Source organism: Ambystoma mexicanum, chromosome 13 (assembly GCF_040938575.1).
Source record: "Ambystoma mexicanum isolate Mex_15411 chromosome 13, UKY_AmexF1_1, whole genome shotgun sequence".
Lineage (NCBI taxonomy): Eukaryota > Metazoa > Chordata > Amphibia > Caudata > Ambystomatidae > Ambystoma > Ambystoma mexicanum.
This window is the reverse complement of record NC_090938.1, coordinates 699,949,880-699,968,647: the sequence shown is the minus strand read 5'-3', so window position 1 is coordinate 699,968,647 and position 18,768 is coordinate 699,949,880. Positions and strand designations below refer to the sequence as shown.

Below are 18,768 nucleotides of genomic sequence, written 5' to 3'. Positions count from 1 at the left end.
CTGGCAAACAAATCCACAGTACTCTGCTGCCATCTATAGAGCAAACAGAACAACTGCATCCCTATGTTACACACCGCCCAGCCTCAAGGAATCAACGGGTACACTGTGAGGACAAACTTAAAGAACAATTCATTTCGCGTTCCCCTTTCTTAAATAAAAACAAGTGTGTGCGGCAAAGGATGCACGTACCCCACGTGCACGTCTAATGCACAGTCATGTGTGGCTCTGGCTCTTACAGAATATGGCTCCGTTTTTAGATTGCAAGGGTGCCTTTTCCGTCGTCCAACGTAAAGGAGCACTTCTAGGTATGCATAGGTGGGATTTGTAAAGTGTGAAACCCAGCTGGGAAGCAAATTAACGCTGTATAGAGGGGGCCAGGGGTTCCAAGCAGGGAGCTGGGATGGGGAGAGGGAGATTTTAGAACTTGATAATCAGTGGCGTTGCCAGGAATCAAATATAGGAGGGGCACAGAGGGGGCCAAAGACAAAAGTAGGGGGACACAGACAAAAGTAAGGGGAGAACATGGTCACTGCTCGTCTTAGGTAGGGGGGTGCATGGGGGGGCACAGGGTTTCACAGGGAGGGCCCTGGCCCCCCCAGTTCCCCTAGCGACGCCACTGTTGATAATTTGTCTGCCTTTTCGGGGTTTGCCAGTTTCTGGATGAAAGGATAGCTCTCAACCATTTGTGTCACAAAGGCGGGTGAAAACACCCGATGTTATTTTTGGCGGATGAGAGGCACATTGAAACGAATGGGCGTGCAGGAGGCTTGGCGGGTAAGTCAGCTGTTTACAAGGCGGGTGACACTCGCCAAAAGCTTGTGAGTTGAGAGCTATGTGAAAGCAAACCTCACTGTCCAGTCACTGCCCCTGAATGAGGTCTGTGCATTGGTTGGTATAGCCCCAGGTCGAAGAGTAATAGAAGATGTTGGAACATAATATCACTACTTCCCATGTTTTCCAAAAAAGCGTGCCGCTCAAGCATCCCAGTCACCGCAACGTATTAGTTCCCTTTCAAGTGCAGGCCCTTTAGATTGTGCTACATTTGCAGTCCTGTGTGCCTGCTCCCTTTCTTCCCTCAGCCTCTGCCATTAGGGCTGCAAATGTCACTGTAGTCTGCTGGCTGAAGGAAGCATGTGTTTTTGCTTTTTATTGGTCTGAATTGATAAATGTTAGATCATTCTAACCACATGTAATTGCTAACGAGTACAATGTCATTTGTTGCGGTACCAGTATGTGCAACCATGCACTGCCTTGGAGGCAGGGGTGTCGCTAGGTCTGGAAAAGACCCGGGGCTATGCAAATGACGGGACTGTTGGGACTGGGGGGTAGCTAGCCTCTTGGTTGTAGCCCCTGAGCTTCTATCTGGGCCTACAACCAAAAGACCCGGGGTTATAGCCTCCCCCACCCACTCCCTAGTGACGTCTCTGCTTGGAAGTACACTGTAGGTATTGTGCGCACAACCATTTCACAATGGGCCAAGTGTTAATTATGAAACTAAGTGGGAAAAGCTGGTATTTCAATCTCAGAAAAGAAATGTATACATGGAGCAAAGCCACTGCCCTCTTCATCGTGTACCCCCCACCCCCCTGCACCCCAATTAAGATCTTCCCGGAGGCTTAGAGGAGTAACCTTGAAGGCTGAGAGAGGTTTGCTATGTCTGGCTTTGCTGCTACTTCAGAAGAATTTTTCATTTCCGTTGTGACAAGCCCTAGTCAGGGACGAACACACCTTTGGGCGTGTTACGCATTAAAAAAAAATGTACATATGTACAAAATAGGCAGATGCAAGTAACAAATGGCATTGTACATACAGAACCCCCCCCCCACCAAAGTATCCACTCGCCCGCCTTCTCAAGATATCACACATATTAGAACACTTGCATGAATCTTTCCCAAATTTCATCAAACTTTTCATGTTTTCTCTGACTTCTCAAGAGGACCCTTTTCCATAAGTGAGACCTTGCACATTTCCTCCACCCAAGTATCAATTTATGGACAAACCATCGACTTCCAATTCCTTAGACTCAACCTCTTTGCTGTCATTGCCCCCCAGAGCAACCATTGTATTCTGAGCATTTGCCAGATCATGAGTTAAGGTATCTTCACCCAAAACAAAGGCCCCAAAGTCATAGTCGTGTGAATTCCTCAGGACTCTATTAAAAGTCATGAAAAGCTCACCCCAGAAGTTCCTCACCGTGCTACAGTGCCAAAGCATGTGCTGCAGTGTACCTGCTCTGTGGCTGCACCCCCAGAATTTATCGGTATCCGTGCGACCCGCCTAAAGAGACATTCTGGAGTCCAATCGATTCTATTCACACTCATGACGTGTCTTGTTCTTTCGCCTAAATTCAGAGATGTGAGGGCTCTGTTACTGCATAAATGAGACCATCGTTCCTCGGACATCTCCTCCGATAATCGCGCAGACCATGTTAGTAATAGTGGCGTGTTACTCTGAGAAGAGGCTCTCAATAGTTTATCCATTTTTTTTTTTACCCTTGATGCCCCTCCTTTTCAGCATCTAGGAGCTTTTCCCCTATAATGGTACTGCCAATTTCGTCAGAATCAGAGGCTATTCTTCTTAGATTTCGATATTCTCGAATGGAACAGTTTTGCAGGTTTGTCTTAACCTTTCTGGTGGTTGCCTTACGCATTTTTGATCAACTTTGTTCACAATGGAAAACAAAGCAAAGGCTGCACTCCACGCTTTCGCCAGATGATGATTTGCAGAGCCTGTGCGCAAAGTGATTCCAGGGTCAATCAGTAGTGAGGGTGCGGGGCAGAGCCCTGGCTGGAAACCAGCTTTGGGAGACTGCCGCTGCTCGGCTACGGCTAGCCTTAGCCCCAAAAGCCCTGATTGGGGGGTCTTTGTCAGGTAGCGTGGAAGCATGATGCTAAGCCCTCACTGACACCATCGGGCAATTGCCAAATAAATGTAGTAAGGGACAAATGGGCAGATGGTGGTACTCCCTTCCTCCAGGCTGAAAAGGGAACTATGACCAGCTAGTATATACCAGCACAGTACACAGTCCCCTACTAGCAGGTGGGCCTGCCAGTGGCATCGTCAGGAATCAAATTTAGGAGGGGCACAGAGGGGGCCAAAGACAAAAGTAGGGGGGCACAGACAAAAGTAGGGGGAGAACATGGTCACTGCTCGTCTTAGGTGGGGGGGCACAAGGGGGGCACAGGCTTTCACAGGGGGGCCCTGGCCCCCCCAGTCCCCTCTAATTGCTCCACTGAGGGGAAATGGTTTTGCAGAGAGCTCAAGAGGGACCCCACTCCCCCGGCACAGGGCCTGGCAAGGGGAATCCCAGCAGGCAGTAGTCCTGCAACAGACATTGCAGCAAAAAGGGGGGGGGCTGGTAAGTGGTTCAGCTCATGCAGAGGCGCCATCTCCATTTCTCCGTTCTCGCCAGCAGGATCGGACTGGGCCAGAAAACTGTCTCGGGCACCAATGAAAAAGTGGCCCACCGTTGTAAATGGCTATTCATTCCTTTTGTGATACTGTTTGAATAATAACCAAGGAGGAGCTTTTTTTTGATAAAATGTGATGCACATTGTGCATTTTAAACAGTATTTATTCAACAACACTGGTCAAAACTACCAGTCGCGTAGTAAAGTAACTTATCAAAGTGGCCCGCATTTGGTCCAAAAATGGGCCCACCTTGACCCCAAAAACTCAACCACACCAGCATTATGCGTTTTTTGGTTCGGCTATGAGCCTATTGAGCTGTAGGCCAGTCCGAGCCAGCACGCCAGCCACGGGGCACGCAACATGCGCCATACAGGGAGCGTGGGTTTGGTCACTGTAGTCGTAAGGTGACAATCTGGAATAACAAGCACATTGTGTCACAGTTAAGTGCCAGGCTATTATGCAGGTCGGTGCAAAAAGGACGAGCATACTCGTCCTTGGTACTTAAGGGGTTAATAGAAACTTTTCACACACATATTAAAACAAAACCATATACAACATGATTATCAAATACCCTGCAATACTCTGTTAAAACAATTCTTTAAAAAATCTATAGCAGCGATACATACAGGCATTTCACGTGCATTTTACACGTGCATTTAAAATACGTTCCCAAAAGCCCTCCGACGTTGAGTCCTCAGGGTTCCAAACACATTTTCCAAATAATTGGTAACGAACGTTGAATAGGGAAATACAATTCCATCTAATGGACGTCTTTCTGCAAATCCAGTTCATGTCAAAATCAACAGCACGATGATCCCACTCCACTATGTCAAGCCCCCTTTCCTGCATTTAGAGGAACTGGAGTCTTCAGACGAGGGTTACAAAATGGTGGCGTTATGGGACAGAAAATGCGGAAACCATCATATGCCGGTTACGAAATGCACCAAAGAGCCGATCAGAGATTCGCGTTGAATGTCAACAGTAAGAAAAAGTTTGTGCAAAATGAACGGATCCTTGAATATTTTCATCTTATTTTTCTCCAAGATTGCAACGAGAGCTTCTAAATTAAGGCCTTGAAACCAGAGTATGTGTGGGTGACGAGTACAAATGTTAGTCAAATCTTCGTCTCATTACTTTGGTGTCTCCCAGATTTCACGGAAAGACACTGTCTCGGCCGCCGGGATGTGTCCCCCCTCCGACCCCCCGACTCCGACATGATGAAAGCAACAAATCCTCATCTTTACCATCACATGAAGCATATTAGAGCAGAGGCCTAGACAGGGTGGGGCCGGAGCGGACAAGGCCCACCTAAAATCTATATATGCCCTCTCAGCAGCACTGTGTGGGCATTTACAGGTGTGGCACTGCGGTGGGCCCAACTACATTAGCTTCAGGCCCCACTTGTTGGACAATCCCAGCTACGCCTATGTAATAGAGACATCATAACAAAAATAAACGTATAGAAACCTTAATATTCCTTATACAATCCTCACATTCCGTAGCTACTATCCCAGCATAAAGAACAACGTTAATTCATGAAATTAGCAGATTCCCGCCAACTGTTGTCTACTGTTGTCTACGCCAGGCTCCGAACAGATCCCGCCGCTGGTGCTTCATTTCTAGATCGCCGGCTGCAAGAAGAAACAACATTTTTGGAGCAGCAACAATGTACCCAGCAGCTGGGTCAGAAATAGAGTTCATCGTTGGCGGTTCCAATTCCTGTTTCCAAGGATACGGTATATAACCAATACTTCCCAAATTGTCGAAAAGAGTTTTCAGACCAGAAAATAAGGTAGCTGGGTTTCCATCAAATTCGCCAAGGCCTCGTTTATGGGGTTCGGGCAGGGGGCGGGCTCTACCCTGTCCAAATATCCAAATCGGGCAAGTGATCAAACAACATTAAAATCGAAAAAATGAATAAAAATACGTACGATTTATTGCTTTAGAAAAACATATTTAACAATAAAGTAGATTAAACATTGTTTAGACAGCTATATATTTATTCAAATTTAGGGAGCACCATAAATCCAATTTTATCCAAACCAGTCAATCCCTAGTGGAATATATTTCACAAAAAAATGAAATGGGTGGAATGATCAATACGAAGAAAAAAAAAGGAAACATTTTAGACACATAGTGGAGCGCTATAATCCTAACTTAACTCAGTTAACATGCCCCTAGTTTAACAGTTATAATAATATTCCTAATCTGAGGTGTTTATTGCCGTGTTGAAATTACTGCATTCCCATAATGCCTCCCAAAACCAATTAAGCGCTTTAACTTCACAGTAAAAGTTATCACTGACTTAAGTTTCGGCCTATGCGTCCGCCAATTTTCATGCCTAGGCATTCTTCAGGGCAAAAAGCAATCACATAACGTGTCCAAAGACAGTAAGTAAATCGGAGAGGGGAAGCCTGCAGAAGTCGCCCACAGGACGCAGGATGTTTCCACGTATTCACACGACGGAGGGGCAGCCAGTAAGCCATGTTGTCACAGGAAGCAATCATTGCCAGCTCGGCTCTTATCAAAGTCACTAGTGTTCTTTTGGAAGTTGCCATCTGTTTCTGGAAAAAAGACATTTCCAGCCTGAAGCTAAGTGAATATTTTTGTATTTTATTTGGGATTTATAAAGAGCTTTAAGCCAAAGCGCTGTACATAGTTTATAAAACAGTACAGTAAAATGAAGACAAAACACTAGATTTGTAAATCAGATTCGAGAAGATGAGTCTTTGGTGAGGAACGAAAAAGAGAATATGAAGAGATGGAGCAGACAGATAGTGGAAGCGAGTTCCAATGGGAGGGAGCTAAGCGAGAGAAAGAACGGAAACAGGATTTAGCACACGGAGAACGAGGTACTACCAGTAGAAATTGAGACTGGGATCAAAGAGAACGAGTTGGAATATAAAAAGAAACCAGAGAAGAAATATAGATTGGTGCAAGACCGTAAAGAGATTTAAAAACCAAGCACAGAAAATGTTAAGACGAGAATGAAAGGAGACCGAACCAAGAGCAGAAAGTGTGGGAATAATAGCATCAGGTGGTGAAAGAAGACGAATGGCCGCATTGAACATTGATTTCAATGGGTCAAGATGAGAGAGAGGAAGACCAAATAGAGAAACCGAACAATAGAAAAGTCGAGAAAAAATGTATGAAGAAATCAAAAATAAAGTAGCGTCAAAAGTTAAGAAAGATCGAGCTTCACGGATGTTAATATGCTGGCACTGGAAAGCCAGTGGCAGAAGAGCCGGCTGAGTATTTCCTGTTCCTTCTCCAGGTCTATCTGATTATCCCAGCAGCGTAATGCCCCCTTTACACCTCCCTCCACTTTCTCACACCTGACCCTTAAGCCCCCTGTATGGAATGAGGGTAAACGGGACTACCACAGCTGGTATTTTTACTGCCCGCATTCAAACACCGGCAGAAAGACCTTGAACCATGTTTATTTCTTTACATTTGATTGCTTATAACGCAACCTTTGCTCGCGAGAGAGAGCAGCGGAGCGCTGTACAACAGGGCGGGGTGGGCGCCAGCATTAGGCTTGGTATTTTATACAGTAGCACAGTACCTTGGGTGGAACGTTCATCCTTGGTGGCCCCCGGGTACTGCCGACCCCCCAGTTTTATAATCCGGGGTACCTTGGTAGACCCGCCAAACACCTGCTCCGTCGGTAGCTCCACTACCATCCCTGTAGCACTTCCGTAACGGCCACCCAACAGAAGCCCATGGCCAAACAGAGCGCCCCATTTCCAAGGAAGAACTTCCTTTGGAAATCACTCTTTTATAAATCTGAATCCACACCCAAGCACTTTTATCATCTCCGCGGTTTCAGGCTATCCATTTACACCATGGAATTTAATTTAATTTTGATTCTATTTTGGGCCTTGGTAAGGTGCAGGATATCTGAGAAGATTCGCTGGTGTCTAGCAAGTGGACTGGAGAAGGGAGAGAAGGGAGAGAAAGTTCGGCGAAACGTTGGCCAGACGGCTGGGGTTTCGGCATCCTCCTGAGCCGGAGATTCAAAACCTTGCCTAAAGAATTGGGTGGAGTTCCAGAGGACAGATCCTTAAGTGGCACATCTTTTTCCCTCATTTCAATAATGTGTTGCCATTTTGTGGCATGTGATTTTCACATTAGCCATGGAGTTCCCGTCTCCAAAAACGGTCGTTCTGTTGATTTCATTGAAGTTTACGATTTGTCTGATTGAGGTGTGAACCTTTTCATTTAGCTCCGGGGTCGGCGACCTTTGGCTCGCCACTGGCAGTGATTGAAGTGAGCGGGAACGGTGTTCCACTACTTTGTTTTGCTCCGTTTACCATTCCTCTTCTTTTTACGACCATAATCACCGTTCGATACAGAGGATTTGTCCATTCATGTCCCTGTGCAGGTGTAACGTTGTAATAGGAGCCTCAGTTACTAGTCAGCTAGACTATTGCAAGGCCCCGGCCGCAACACTTGTCACATGTTGCACTATGCTTCCGCCTCCCCTCTCGCCTGCCGAGACCACAGTTCCACTACTTTATTCGGTACACTTCTACCACTGCTCGCCAGACGTTTAGAACTACAGCTCCCATCCGCCATTGCCAGCACTGTTAATGGTGAGGGTTCAATTCCGTAGTCCAAAACCTCTGAGGAACTGCATAATGCATATTGCAGACCCCTGATTTGGATGAAGGTCTCGAGGCCCCCGGCAGGGGCACAATATGCCACTTTACAGACACGCATCGCCACTCTAAGGCCACTATGGCGAGGACTGGCGCAGTATACAAAAACAATAAAATAACATTTACATGGGAGACTTTTAGAATTGTCTGCGCTTCTTGGTAATATATTGAAGGGAACTGATAAACTTATGGTTTGTACCGGTTTTATTACAATGTGCCTTTATTGTTTCCCCTTATTTAGGCAATTTCCAAAGGCTTGAGTAGGCAGAATCTTAGCCTTCACTATATTGCAAAGGGGTTCCTCTACCTGCAATCCAAGATGGAGACTTCTGCTAATAGAAGTATGGCCCGAGATGATAATAAGCCCTAAATGAGCATTCGCACCTGGGGTAGGGCGCTCAGGTGGCTGGAACAGCGGGCGAGAATACACAGTCTCCACCTGCAGTTTCCAGCCACCCAACGCCCTGCTCCGGGTTGCGCCATCTTGTTTTTTTTATGTGGGGAGGCAACAGGGAGCCTCTGCCTGTTGCCTCTCCACCCCCCAAACAAACCATACCCCTTCCGCACCCCTTCCTCTGTCCCCACTTACCTGCCTCAGTCCCGGTGCTCCTCCCGCTCCCGGACACAATAGAAATGAAAAAGAGACTTAGTCCCTTTCCATATGGCGGCGGACATCTTTTCTTTTTTTCTCGGGAGATTGGCTGCGCAATCTGAGGGAAAAAAATAAACCATTTGCATGCCGGATAAACCCTGGGGTATGAATGGCTTTCCCCCACCCTGTGGAGGGGGGATAAAGGGGGCATAGCCAGTAACAACCCCCAGCCCTCCCAGAGGAGTGACAGGCCTATCTAGGCTCAGGCTGCGGCCATGTCCTCACCCCCTACAGCAGAGTTTGAAAGCCATATTAATGCACTTTCTCAAGGGTTTCAATAAAAGAACTGTGTTACAAAAACAATACAAACATCGCAGTGGGTTTCCATACAGAATGCTGAGCATGGGGCTACAAAAGGGCTTTTTAAATGTTCTCTATGGGAATATCCCAGGAAATATTAAATCCGCAAGCAGCTACAGTAACCTGTAGCCTTTTTCTCAGTATTGAGTGGCTGCAGCAGGATTTGGGTCTCCCTGAACCTCAAGGAGTCTCCCTGATACAAATTAATTTTGACACATCTCCATTATGTTCTTATGAATGTAACCCCAAAACTCTCTGACATTCTTAAATGACTCTAAAAAGTCTTGAAACGTGAAGAAAATGTTAGGTTAGAGTAAAGGTTTTTAGGCAGGGTAAATAAAATAGGCAGAGACGCCTTCTCTGTCGGGGTCTTTGGAAACCTTTACTACAGCCCTAGGGTGCGGGAGTCTAACACCCCCTTTTAGCTCAAGGCAGAGCAAGGTGTTCTACTGTCACACCCCATTAGTATGCACTTCTCTGGCCTGAGAATCTGTCTCTATATACCTATGTTACCCCTCCCCTTAAGCACTCTCTTGTGCACTCCTTTCTAAAGAAGCCCTCGGCCGATCCTTCCTCTGCAGCTAACTATCGCCTGATCTCCACCACTCCTTTCCTGGGCAAACTCTTGCAAAAGCTGTCCATCTCCCAGTTTAACCTTCACACTGAATCTGTTGGTTGCCTCCATGACCACCAGTCTGGCTTCAGAGCTGCCAGAAGCATGGAAACTGCTCTCCTGAACACCTGTCAAGACGTGCTCTCCAACCTTGACTCTAATCTCCCTTCTGTCCTCATTCTCCTTTATCTATCCTCTGCTTTTGACACGGTCAACCATGCCATCCTGCTCATTCGCCTCCGGGAAAACCTTGGCATTACTGATTGAGCCTTGGCCTGGTTGACCTCCTTTCTCACCGACTGACCTTCTCAGGTCAAACTGGGGTCTGGTCCCTCTTCCTGCTCCTTCCTGTGAGTCTTAGAACCTTGGTGTCATCTTCGACTCCACATCGTGCTCTGCATGCCAAAGGGGCAGAATATCTGTGCGCTAAATTAACGCGTTACCTTCTGATGAGTTCTCTGCGTTCGGCAACAGCTGGCTTACTTATCATCCCTGTGTTTCAGCGCTCACGCTGTGTTGTGTGTGCTTTCTCTGTTGCCGCACCCCGGCGCTGGAATGGCCTGCCGATGTATTTGAAAAATTTTGAAAACCACCTTGCCTTCAGAAAGGCATTAAAAACGTATTTGTTATAGGATTATGGTTGTCATGTTTACTGACCTCTCTCCTCAGCGCCATGATGCCTTTGGCGAACGTGTGCTTAATAAATACACCTAACATAACATAACAAACCCTCTCCTTCTCTCCTCCCATCTCTGACGTCTCTAAGAAGTCAAACTATCAGCTGCACCTCGTCAGAGGTATTCTTCCTTTTCTCACTTTCCCCCAGAAGCTCACTGTTTCCAGAGCTCTGGTGCTCTGTAGGCTGGACTATTGAAACAGCCTCTTTCTAAATCTTCCTGCCTCTACTCTTTGACATTTACAACTTGTCCAGAACAGGATTGCAAGACTTGTCCTTGGCCTCAAGCCCAGGGATCGTATTGCTGCAGCTCTGAAATCTCATCACTGGCTCCCCGTGGCTACAAGGATCAACTTCAAGACCCTCTGCATTGTCCACAAGACTTTCTGGGGCATGCAACTGCTTTACCTCTAACTTTCTCTTCCAAAACATCTTCCTTCTCGAGCTCTCTGCTCATCCACCTCCAACTCTCTGAGGGTCAGATGCTTCTTCAAGCAGAGAGTTTGGGGGCAGATATGTCTCCTGGGCTGGGGCCTCCCTCTGGAACAGCCTCCCTGCCTCTCTCAAACTTGAGCAGAACCACTTCCGGTTCCGGAAGCAACTCAAGACCTTCCTTTTTGCTTCCGCTTTCTCTCTTCCTCTCCCCTGCTGATGCACCTGACTGCTCCGCGCACTGGTCACCTGGTCACCCACTGCATGTCCAGTTGCCCTTGCACTGCCTCTGAGCACCCCAGCACTTAAGGGTCTGTATCTGCAACCCTAGAGTCCCTTCTCTCTGCACTTATGAGCTACCCGCTGGCTGCACTTGTGAGTTAACTGCACTTCCCCCTCCACTCTGGCACTTCTCCTCTTATCTCTTCCTTGCACTTGCATGATCTGAATGACACAAGGCCTAGTAAGATTGTTATTTTCTCCTCCCTTGTTCCCCCCTCCGTGTCTTGTCACGCATAGAAACACTTGTGTACAGGCGTGTTATAAATGCCATATCATATCATATGTGTCTAAACCATGTTCCCGCCTGACTCTCTCTCTCTTTCCTTCAGCAGTGATAGACAGACTGCCTCAGATGGTGCTTCTGTACCCATGTCCAGCAGCAGAAACCATGGCAGCAGAAGAGGTCTTGCCACAGGCTGCGGAACCACAGCAGGAACATCAGGCAGACCAGCAGCAAGAGCAGCAGCAGAATGATGATGAACAGGCATTGCAGCACACTGATGAGGCCTCTATTGAACACGCCGAGCAGCAGCATCAGCATCAACAATCATCGGGTGTTCAAGAGGCAGAGGAGCAGCCTCAACCGCCCGCCAATGAGCAACCGCAGCCGCCAGCAGATGAAGAACAGGCAGTGGAGCAGCCTCGTCAACCCGCCAATGACACGGACAGCAATGACGGCGACGCCGAATGTATCATCTGCTTCACGGCTTATGATGGCGTCTTTAAGCTCCCTAAGCTGCTGCGCTGTGGCCACACGTTCTGCTTGGAGTGCCTGGCCCGCATCAATGTCTCCTCTGAGATGGTCACCTCTCTGAACTGCCCCATCTGTCGTGACACCACTCGGTTACCAGCCCGCCGAGGCCTGCCGGCTCTAGATAACAACCAGGACATCCTGGAGCAGTTACCCCAGGAACTGCGACCGACACGCTCTGTACGTTTTAGCCGTAAGAAGGGACTACTCTATGTAAAGAATCTGCCCTCTCCGCAAAGCCCACTGCCCAAGCCCCTGCAGCTCAGTACGGTCAGTCTGAGCCTGGACGTAGGCCGCCCGCCGCCCCGCGTCCGTGTCCCGCCCAGCTTCGGACGCGGCAGCTGTCTCTTCTATGCCACGGTGGCCATCGCCATCCTGCTCACGGTGGCCGTGGTTATGGTGGGCGTCTACATCTTCTTCATCGTCCCTTCCAACTCATCCACCTCCTCCAACTCCTCATCCTCAGGAAACGGGCCTCCGAGCACCATTCCCATCTCAAACACCCCCAATAACAGTGTTTTTGCACAAACCCTAAGTACAAGCAACCGCACTGTGACCCGCTGAAGGGCCGGGGCCAGGTCTTCCGGAGCAGGAAGGAAGAGAGACAAACAGTGTGGGGAACACAGATCAGTGTTCAAACATTAACTCTCCTTCAGGGAAGAGGAGCCCCCTCACCAGGGCCACGACTACGTGAGAAGGGGCACCGGATCAATGTCTTTTGAAAACGGATTCAACTTTTGAATGGTGAAGGGCTCATCTGCAGTGATACATTATCCACCTCTCCTAATAATGGAATGTGTAATCCGAGAGAGAAATCAATCAATTCCTCTGTCGGAATCAGGTGTTGATGTACAACATACTTTCTAAAGGCACACAAAGTACATTTTCCAAGTAGCAATGGACTCATCTCCGGGAATAAATAATGAATTGTCTTGGGGTGTAAGACTTGTGTCCAGTGTTAAATGGTTCATCTTCTGGTACGCGGGGGACTACTCCACAGAGAGGTGTTGGATATTTCTCAACGGGTCAATGGTGCATCTTCCTGAACATTTGGGTCTTCTGAGTGGGTTGGTAAACAAGTGTTCATCAGTCATGCATTCAATGTCCAGGGCCACAGTCTCCGTCCTCCGGGAATCTCCTGCTCAAAAGCAAGGGATCCATCTTCTCGGAAGTGAAATGCACATTGCTGTGGACTGATGGTTTCAACGGAAATGAAGGATTCACTTTCAGTGAAATAGAAAAAACCTTAAAACATTGATTAAATAATCCTCCTCTGTAGCCCAGCGCTGCTTTTCTAAGATGTGAAAGACTAATATTAGAGCCTCATGAGTAAATCGTTCAAGATGTGAACAATGAATGTCACTTTCAAGGACCCATCATCAGAACGGACACAATTTCTAGCTCCGCGTCAATGAGTAATCTGTATGTCCATGTAAATGTTGTGCCAAATACGCTTCTTCTGCAGGGTGCAAGATTTGTGCAGTTGTGCCAAGGACCCAGTTTCTGATGTGCAAAAGATTAGTATCATGGAGCCAAGAATTTATTTTGTGAGATGGGAAAGATATGTATCCTGATATCAGGGCTCATATTCTAAGATGTGAAAGATTTATTGCACTGTGTCAAGGACTCATCTTCTAACATGATAGCAATGTCGGTATCTGAAAAGGGGTCAAGTATGTATCTTGCTGGGGTAGGTATGGGGTAAAAGGGGTAATGCCCCAGAATATGCAAGGTTTTGCACAAGACATAAAGGATCACTTTGTAGGGGTAAAGTATATATTGTTCGGTATTAAGGAATATGTCCCAGAATCTGTTAAATTATTATTCTCTCATGGAAGAAGGTCTCTTTCTGGCGGGTGGGGGCTCATCTACTAGAATTCAAGGACCTGTCGAGTGGCGTAGAAGCTGGAGAGGCTAATCAGGTGTCCACGAAGCACCTCTGGCTTTGGGCAATCGGGGCAGAACTCCCCACCATAAGTCGTAATTGTATTATCTCCAGGAACTTACGGGCTCATGTTTTGGGGAGGATATCTGGTCCTGAATAATCAGTGGTTTAAAAGTTTGCATTGTTGTGAAGGGTTTCGGGCCCCAGTCTCTCATCTGGGCACGTTTGTCTAGGGTCGGGCCACACCTTTGATTCTACCTTCACCCTAAATTCAATCAACAGCTGCAAGTCTCCCCGACAGCCTATAGAGGATTGAACTTGCAGCCGGTGGGCTTCAAGGAAACCCACTCCTTCCCTTCCATGCATCACATTCTCCATATCTTGACTATTCTCCCGCTAGCAGCTCCCGATGCTCCCGTCACCATTGACTGTGCTGGCTAGGGCTGATGGTAGTTGTAGTCCAAAACATCTGGAGAGCCAAAGGTTGCAGACCTCTAATAATTCTGCAACAATCAAGGATGGACTACAACTGCAGGTAAGGAAGGGAGGGATTTAAACACCGGACTCCTGGAGGGTCCCGCCATTGCCCTGAGAGCACAGAGAATCCCGCGGTGTGACATCAGCATAAGGGGGTCACACTCGCCTTAGTAGCAGACGAAGACTGGTACATTCAACACAACATATGGTAGAAAGTGGCCCCCTCTGCATAGCAGGATATGGGGGCAGGGGAGCAGTTCCAGATAGCACCGGCCTAAGAGGGACACACTATGCATAGTGCCGGCCTAAAGAGACCCTCTGAAACTACTACAGTGATTTGGCCCAGTATCAAAGTGTCATAATATAGCATAGCTCCTCCCACTCACCCTCCGTCCTTCGTGTGGGACTCTTCACATCGGCACTGGCTATAGGATGTAATACTTCTGTGAGCTCTGCAAAAAGTGAATGTGGCGGGAGGGAGGGGATCTCGGGAAACCAGGGAAGTCCCCCCTGTTCGGAATAAAAATGTACCTGAAACTCTGGGTTGGTTGATTGTTTCCCCTGTGTGGCTGAAGGGGCGATCTGTGGGTGGGAGACCACTTCACTTCAATTGAATAAAATGGACCGAAGTAAAACTAAGGTAAAAGCAAAGCCTAGGAGTGGACTAGGGGGTCAAGTGGGAGCCCCAGCTGCAAGTGTGGTGGTTTCCTGCACACAGTTACCACCGTATGGTGGATTCCTCCTTCGACAAGCACCTAGGCTGGCTGAAAGACCGCAAGAAGACCCCCCTCCACCCAGGTAAGAAAAACAGTAGCAATGCACACATTTATTAAAACTAAAGTTTATTACAAGACACACCCCCATTGCAGGCAGTTCATGTGTTGGCTTCCAGTGGAAGGCAGGGATTAAATACATGGGAAGAATTGACCCCAATGCCTCACCTGCTGGATTACGCAGATTTATTTTAACAGGCCTCCAGTGCAAGAAACAGATATAAATTAAGTGGCTGAAGGCACACTTGGTTAAGAACGTTTTTATTACAGCAGTAGTGCAGATACATCTGCAATTAAGTCATTAAAACTCAGCACACTACTTAGACATCACACCGGAAGATCAAAGCTTGATGTCAGTGCTTGGCAAAAATGGCTCAAAGAGGTTCCGGGGGGGTGTGTTTAGGGGGCGTAGGGGCAGTATCGTGTGGGAATGGCCATAGGGATTAGCATGGCAATGGACAGTCAATGGAGGTGTTACTAACTAAACACCATCCACAAGCTGCGTGTCCCCCATGACATGTCACCTCCCTCCCAGCGATACTCAAATGCAATAGTTTTGGCTTACAGGTGGCGCTTAATCATAACCTACTGTCCAAAAATAAAAATGAACTAACATACCATCATCTTCAAGGAACATTGGGCAAAGCGGCATGGATTCCACAAGGGAAAGTGCAGCGGGTTCAGTGAGACTCCTAAGTCCACTGCGTCCATCCAATCTTAATGTAGACCTCGTCGGACACTCGTCAACTATCTGCAAGGGTGAATGGCAGGAACATGTATTTGTATTTTTGTATTTTATTTGTGTTTTATAAAGCGCCTTAAACCAAAGCACTGTACAGAGAACTAAAGCAGTCCAATAAAAATGAATAAACAAAAATTCAGAAAGCAATCAATCAAGAGTGTTGCAGCAAATAAGACGTTAGAGAACCACATAAGAAAGAATAGACAACAATAGAGCAAAGAGAGTAGGGAAGAGAATTTCCAGCAGAGAAGGGCTAGAAGTTTAAAATAACAAAAACGGGATTGGCCACAAGGAGGGCGAGGTGCCACCAGCAAAAACTGGGAAGAAGAACGAAGAGAACGAAAAGGAGTATAGAAAGATATCAGAGCAGAGAGATATCTCGGGGCAAGTCCATAGAGGGATTTAAAAACAAGACAAAGAAAATACAATTTCATTTGAGTATGAAAGGGTAACCAGCCAAGAGTGGCAAGAGAAGACGAGATAGAATCTCGGAAAGAGAGAAGACAAGAGGAATGAAAGAATTAAGTACAGATTAGAGAGGTGCAAGATGAGAACAAGGTACAACAGTAGAAATTAGAAGTTTAAACTCTCGAGAGGTAAGGAATGGACGGGCTTTACAAATGTTGTGTAGGTGAAAGCAACAGGTGCGCAAGGTTAAATAAATGTGGTGAGAGAAGGAAAGACTAGAGTCAAAATAGAGGCCAAGATTTTGGGCCCTGAGTATTAAGAAAAGTGTCTCGAGGGCACTGACTACCTGTTTGTCCAGTTGATGACCTCAGAGAAGCAGCCAGACTGTCTGGAGGTCCAGTGGAGATTGAATGAATGGTGTGGGGAACTGGTCCAACTTCCACCCGGAATGAGAACCGTGTTGGAGGTGAACCAACTCCCAGCGCCACGGGTGCACTCTCCCCTGATTTACGTGACGTCAGGACAGTGAAAGCACTGACAGGGGAAGCGTTTCCTGATTCGAGTTGGTAGTCCCTCTGAAAACAGCTGGATCCAAATGACAGCAGAACTTCAAGCAATAGATGTGTATTTGAGAGCCAATGAGTCCAAAAGGCAGAGTACCAAGGCAGGACAAGAGGCAGGCGAAGGAAAGCAAGGCAAGGAGAACTCAGGAACAGAGGAAGCAAGACCAACCCACTGAAGGGAACCGGAATGGGGGACCACCCCAGGGCAAATAGGAACCAAAAGATCAGGAGGACCTCCATCCCAGGAGCAAGGAACAAGGAGGCAGAGTCTCAAGGTCAGGACATCCAGGGGAAGGTAACAGGAAGGAGGGAAACTGGAGGCACGCCAGGAGGCAAGGAACTGGAGCACAGGGAGTTCCGGCGAGGACACGATCTGAGAACAAACCGTGTTGAGACGCGGTTTGTTCAAGTGCCTTGGCCCCTTATAAAGGGCCTCCAACACCCGAGAGGCTTGGATCGCAAGCCATGCAGTTCCCAGGTGTTGGTATACCCAAAGTGAGGCTTGGACCGCAAGTCCGCCTCAGACCGAGTGCCCTGTGCACTGCACATGCGCGGATGGCGGGACACGGCCACCTGCACATGCGCAGACTTGCACGAACGGGAAACCCGGAAGCTCCTGGGGCCATGGAAGTCCAAGGACCCCCCCCAGGCGAAAGCGCTGATAAATCCACCAGGATGAGGCACGCTGAAAGCAGAAGGATTGCCTCGACCCCCATGTAAGTGGCGTAACACTGAGTGAGATTGGAAGATGTGATAGAGGAAAAGAGATGGAGGAAGGGGGAGAGGGAGAGATGAGAGTGTTAGCCATGGGTAAAAGAGAACCTCTGTTTTCCCAGCATTAAGCGTAAGAAAGTGAGAGGAAATTCAGGATTTGATAGCCACTAGACAGGTGGAAAGAGTGTTGTGTATTTCAGAAGAAAAAGAGGAGAAAGAGAGAAAAAGCTGCATGTCATCTGCATAAAAGTGATGTGCCAAACCAAAGGAAGAAATAACAGCTGCAAGAGAGAGGGGAAGTGTAGAGAGAAAATAGAAAAGGGCCCAAAACGGACCCATGAGGCACAAATGAGCAAGCCGAAAAGATTTAGATGACTTGCCAGCCCAGGAAACCGAAAACGTCCTTTGAGATAAATATGATTGGAACCAAGAAAGAACAGAAACTGTAATAGCAAAAGAAGAAAGTGACGCCGATAGTAGAGAGAGGTCGACAGTGTGAAATGCAGCAGATAGATCAAAGAGGATGAGAAAATATGAATGTTTGGAATATCATGCAGAGAGAAAAGCAGTTTCTGTAGAATGAAGAGGATGAAAACTAGATTGCAATTGTGGGAAAATAGAAGAATTGGAGACACATGTAGATACTTGAGAATAAACCAGCTGTTCCAGTAGTTTAGAGAGTTTGGGTAATAGAGAAATTGGGTGAAAAATTGAGATTACTGGATCAGCAGTAGGTTTTTTCAGGATTGGAATAATGGAATCATGCTTGAAAGGCGTGGGAAAGGTAGACATAGAGCGACAGATGTTGAAAAAAGAAGTAAGATAAGGTACTAGTAAAGGATAAACCTTAAGAATAAGTGCAGAAGGGATCGGGTCAGTGGGAGATGCTGTAGGGTGAGCTTTAGCTAGTAGAAGGGAAACATCATTATACGAGATGGGTTGAAAACTAGCAATAGAGGTGCCTGAAGCAAGAATAGAGGGCGTTGCAACTTCAAATGAGATGGAAGCTTTAACATTGTTACAAAGAGAAGTTACTTTAGATGAGAAAAATTGAGCAAAGTCAGAATAGATAAAGTAGAATTAACAGAGTGGTCGAGAGTAGGAGGAGAAAGAAGTCGAGCAAGAATTTGAAAAAGACGCCTAGGTTGGGCAGACTGAGTATACAAAAGATCAGAAAAGTAGAGACGTTTGACAGAGAGTAGACAGTCGTCGTAGAGAGCATGGTAGGAAAAATGAGATGAGTGATCAGAGGTTGATTTAGTCTTTAGTCAACATCGTTTGAGGCGACAGAGAAAATGGCGCATGGAGCAAAGATGGGGGAGAGCCAAGGTTGCAACTGTTTTCAGGTTGAATGAGAAGGTGATAGTGTATAAAGCAAGAGAGGAAGAAAGAGATGAGGAGATGGAGGATGTAACCTCGTCAGATGTA

At 47.2% G+C, this 18,768-nt stretch overlaps 1 protein-coding gene across 6 annotated transcripts in view; it reads left to right on the top strand.

The window, feature by feature from the left end:
• LOC138521742 (RING finger protein 225-like) overlaps positions 1 to 15,790 on the top strand; it is a 155,730-nt gene extending 139,940 nt beyond the window's left edge. For 3 of the 6 annotated variants that reach the window (XM_069634788.1, XM_069634792.1, XM_069634790.1), the window contains exon 2: positions 11,357 to 14,677. In XM_069634788.1, coding sequence (XP_069490889.1) covers positions 11,380 to 12,342 — 963 coding nt within the window. In that variant the 5' untranslated portion in view covers positions 11,357 to 11,379 and the 3' untranslated portion in view covers positions 12,343 to 14,677. Of the gene's footprint in view, positions 1 to 11,356 lie in introns of all 6 variants that reach the window. The other 3 variants (XM_069634789.1, XM_069634791.1, XR_011283110.1) reach the window with 2 other exon arrangements.
• Positions 15,791 to 18,768: the final 2,978 nt, after the last annotated feature.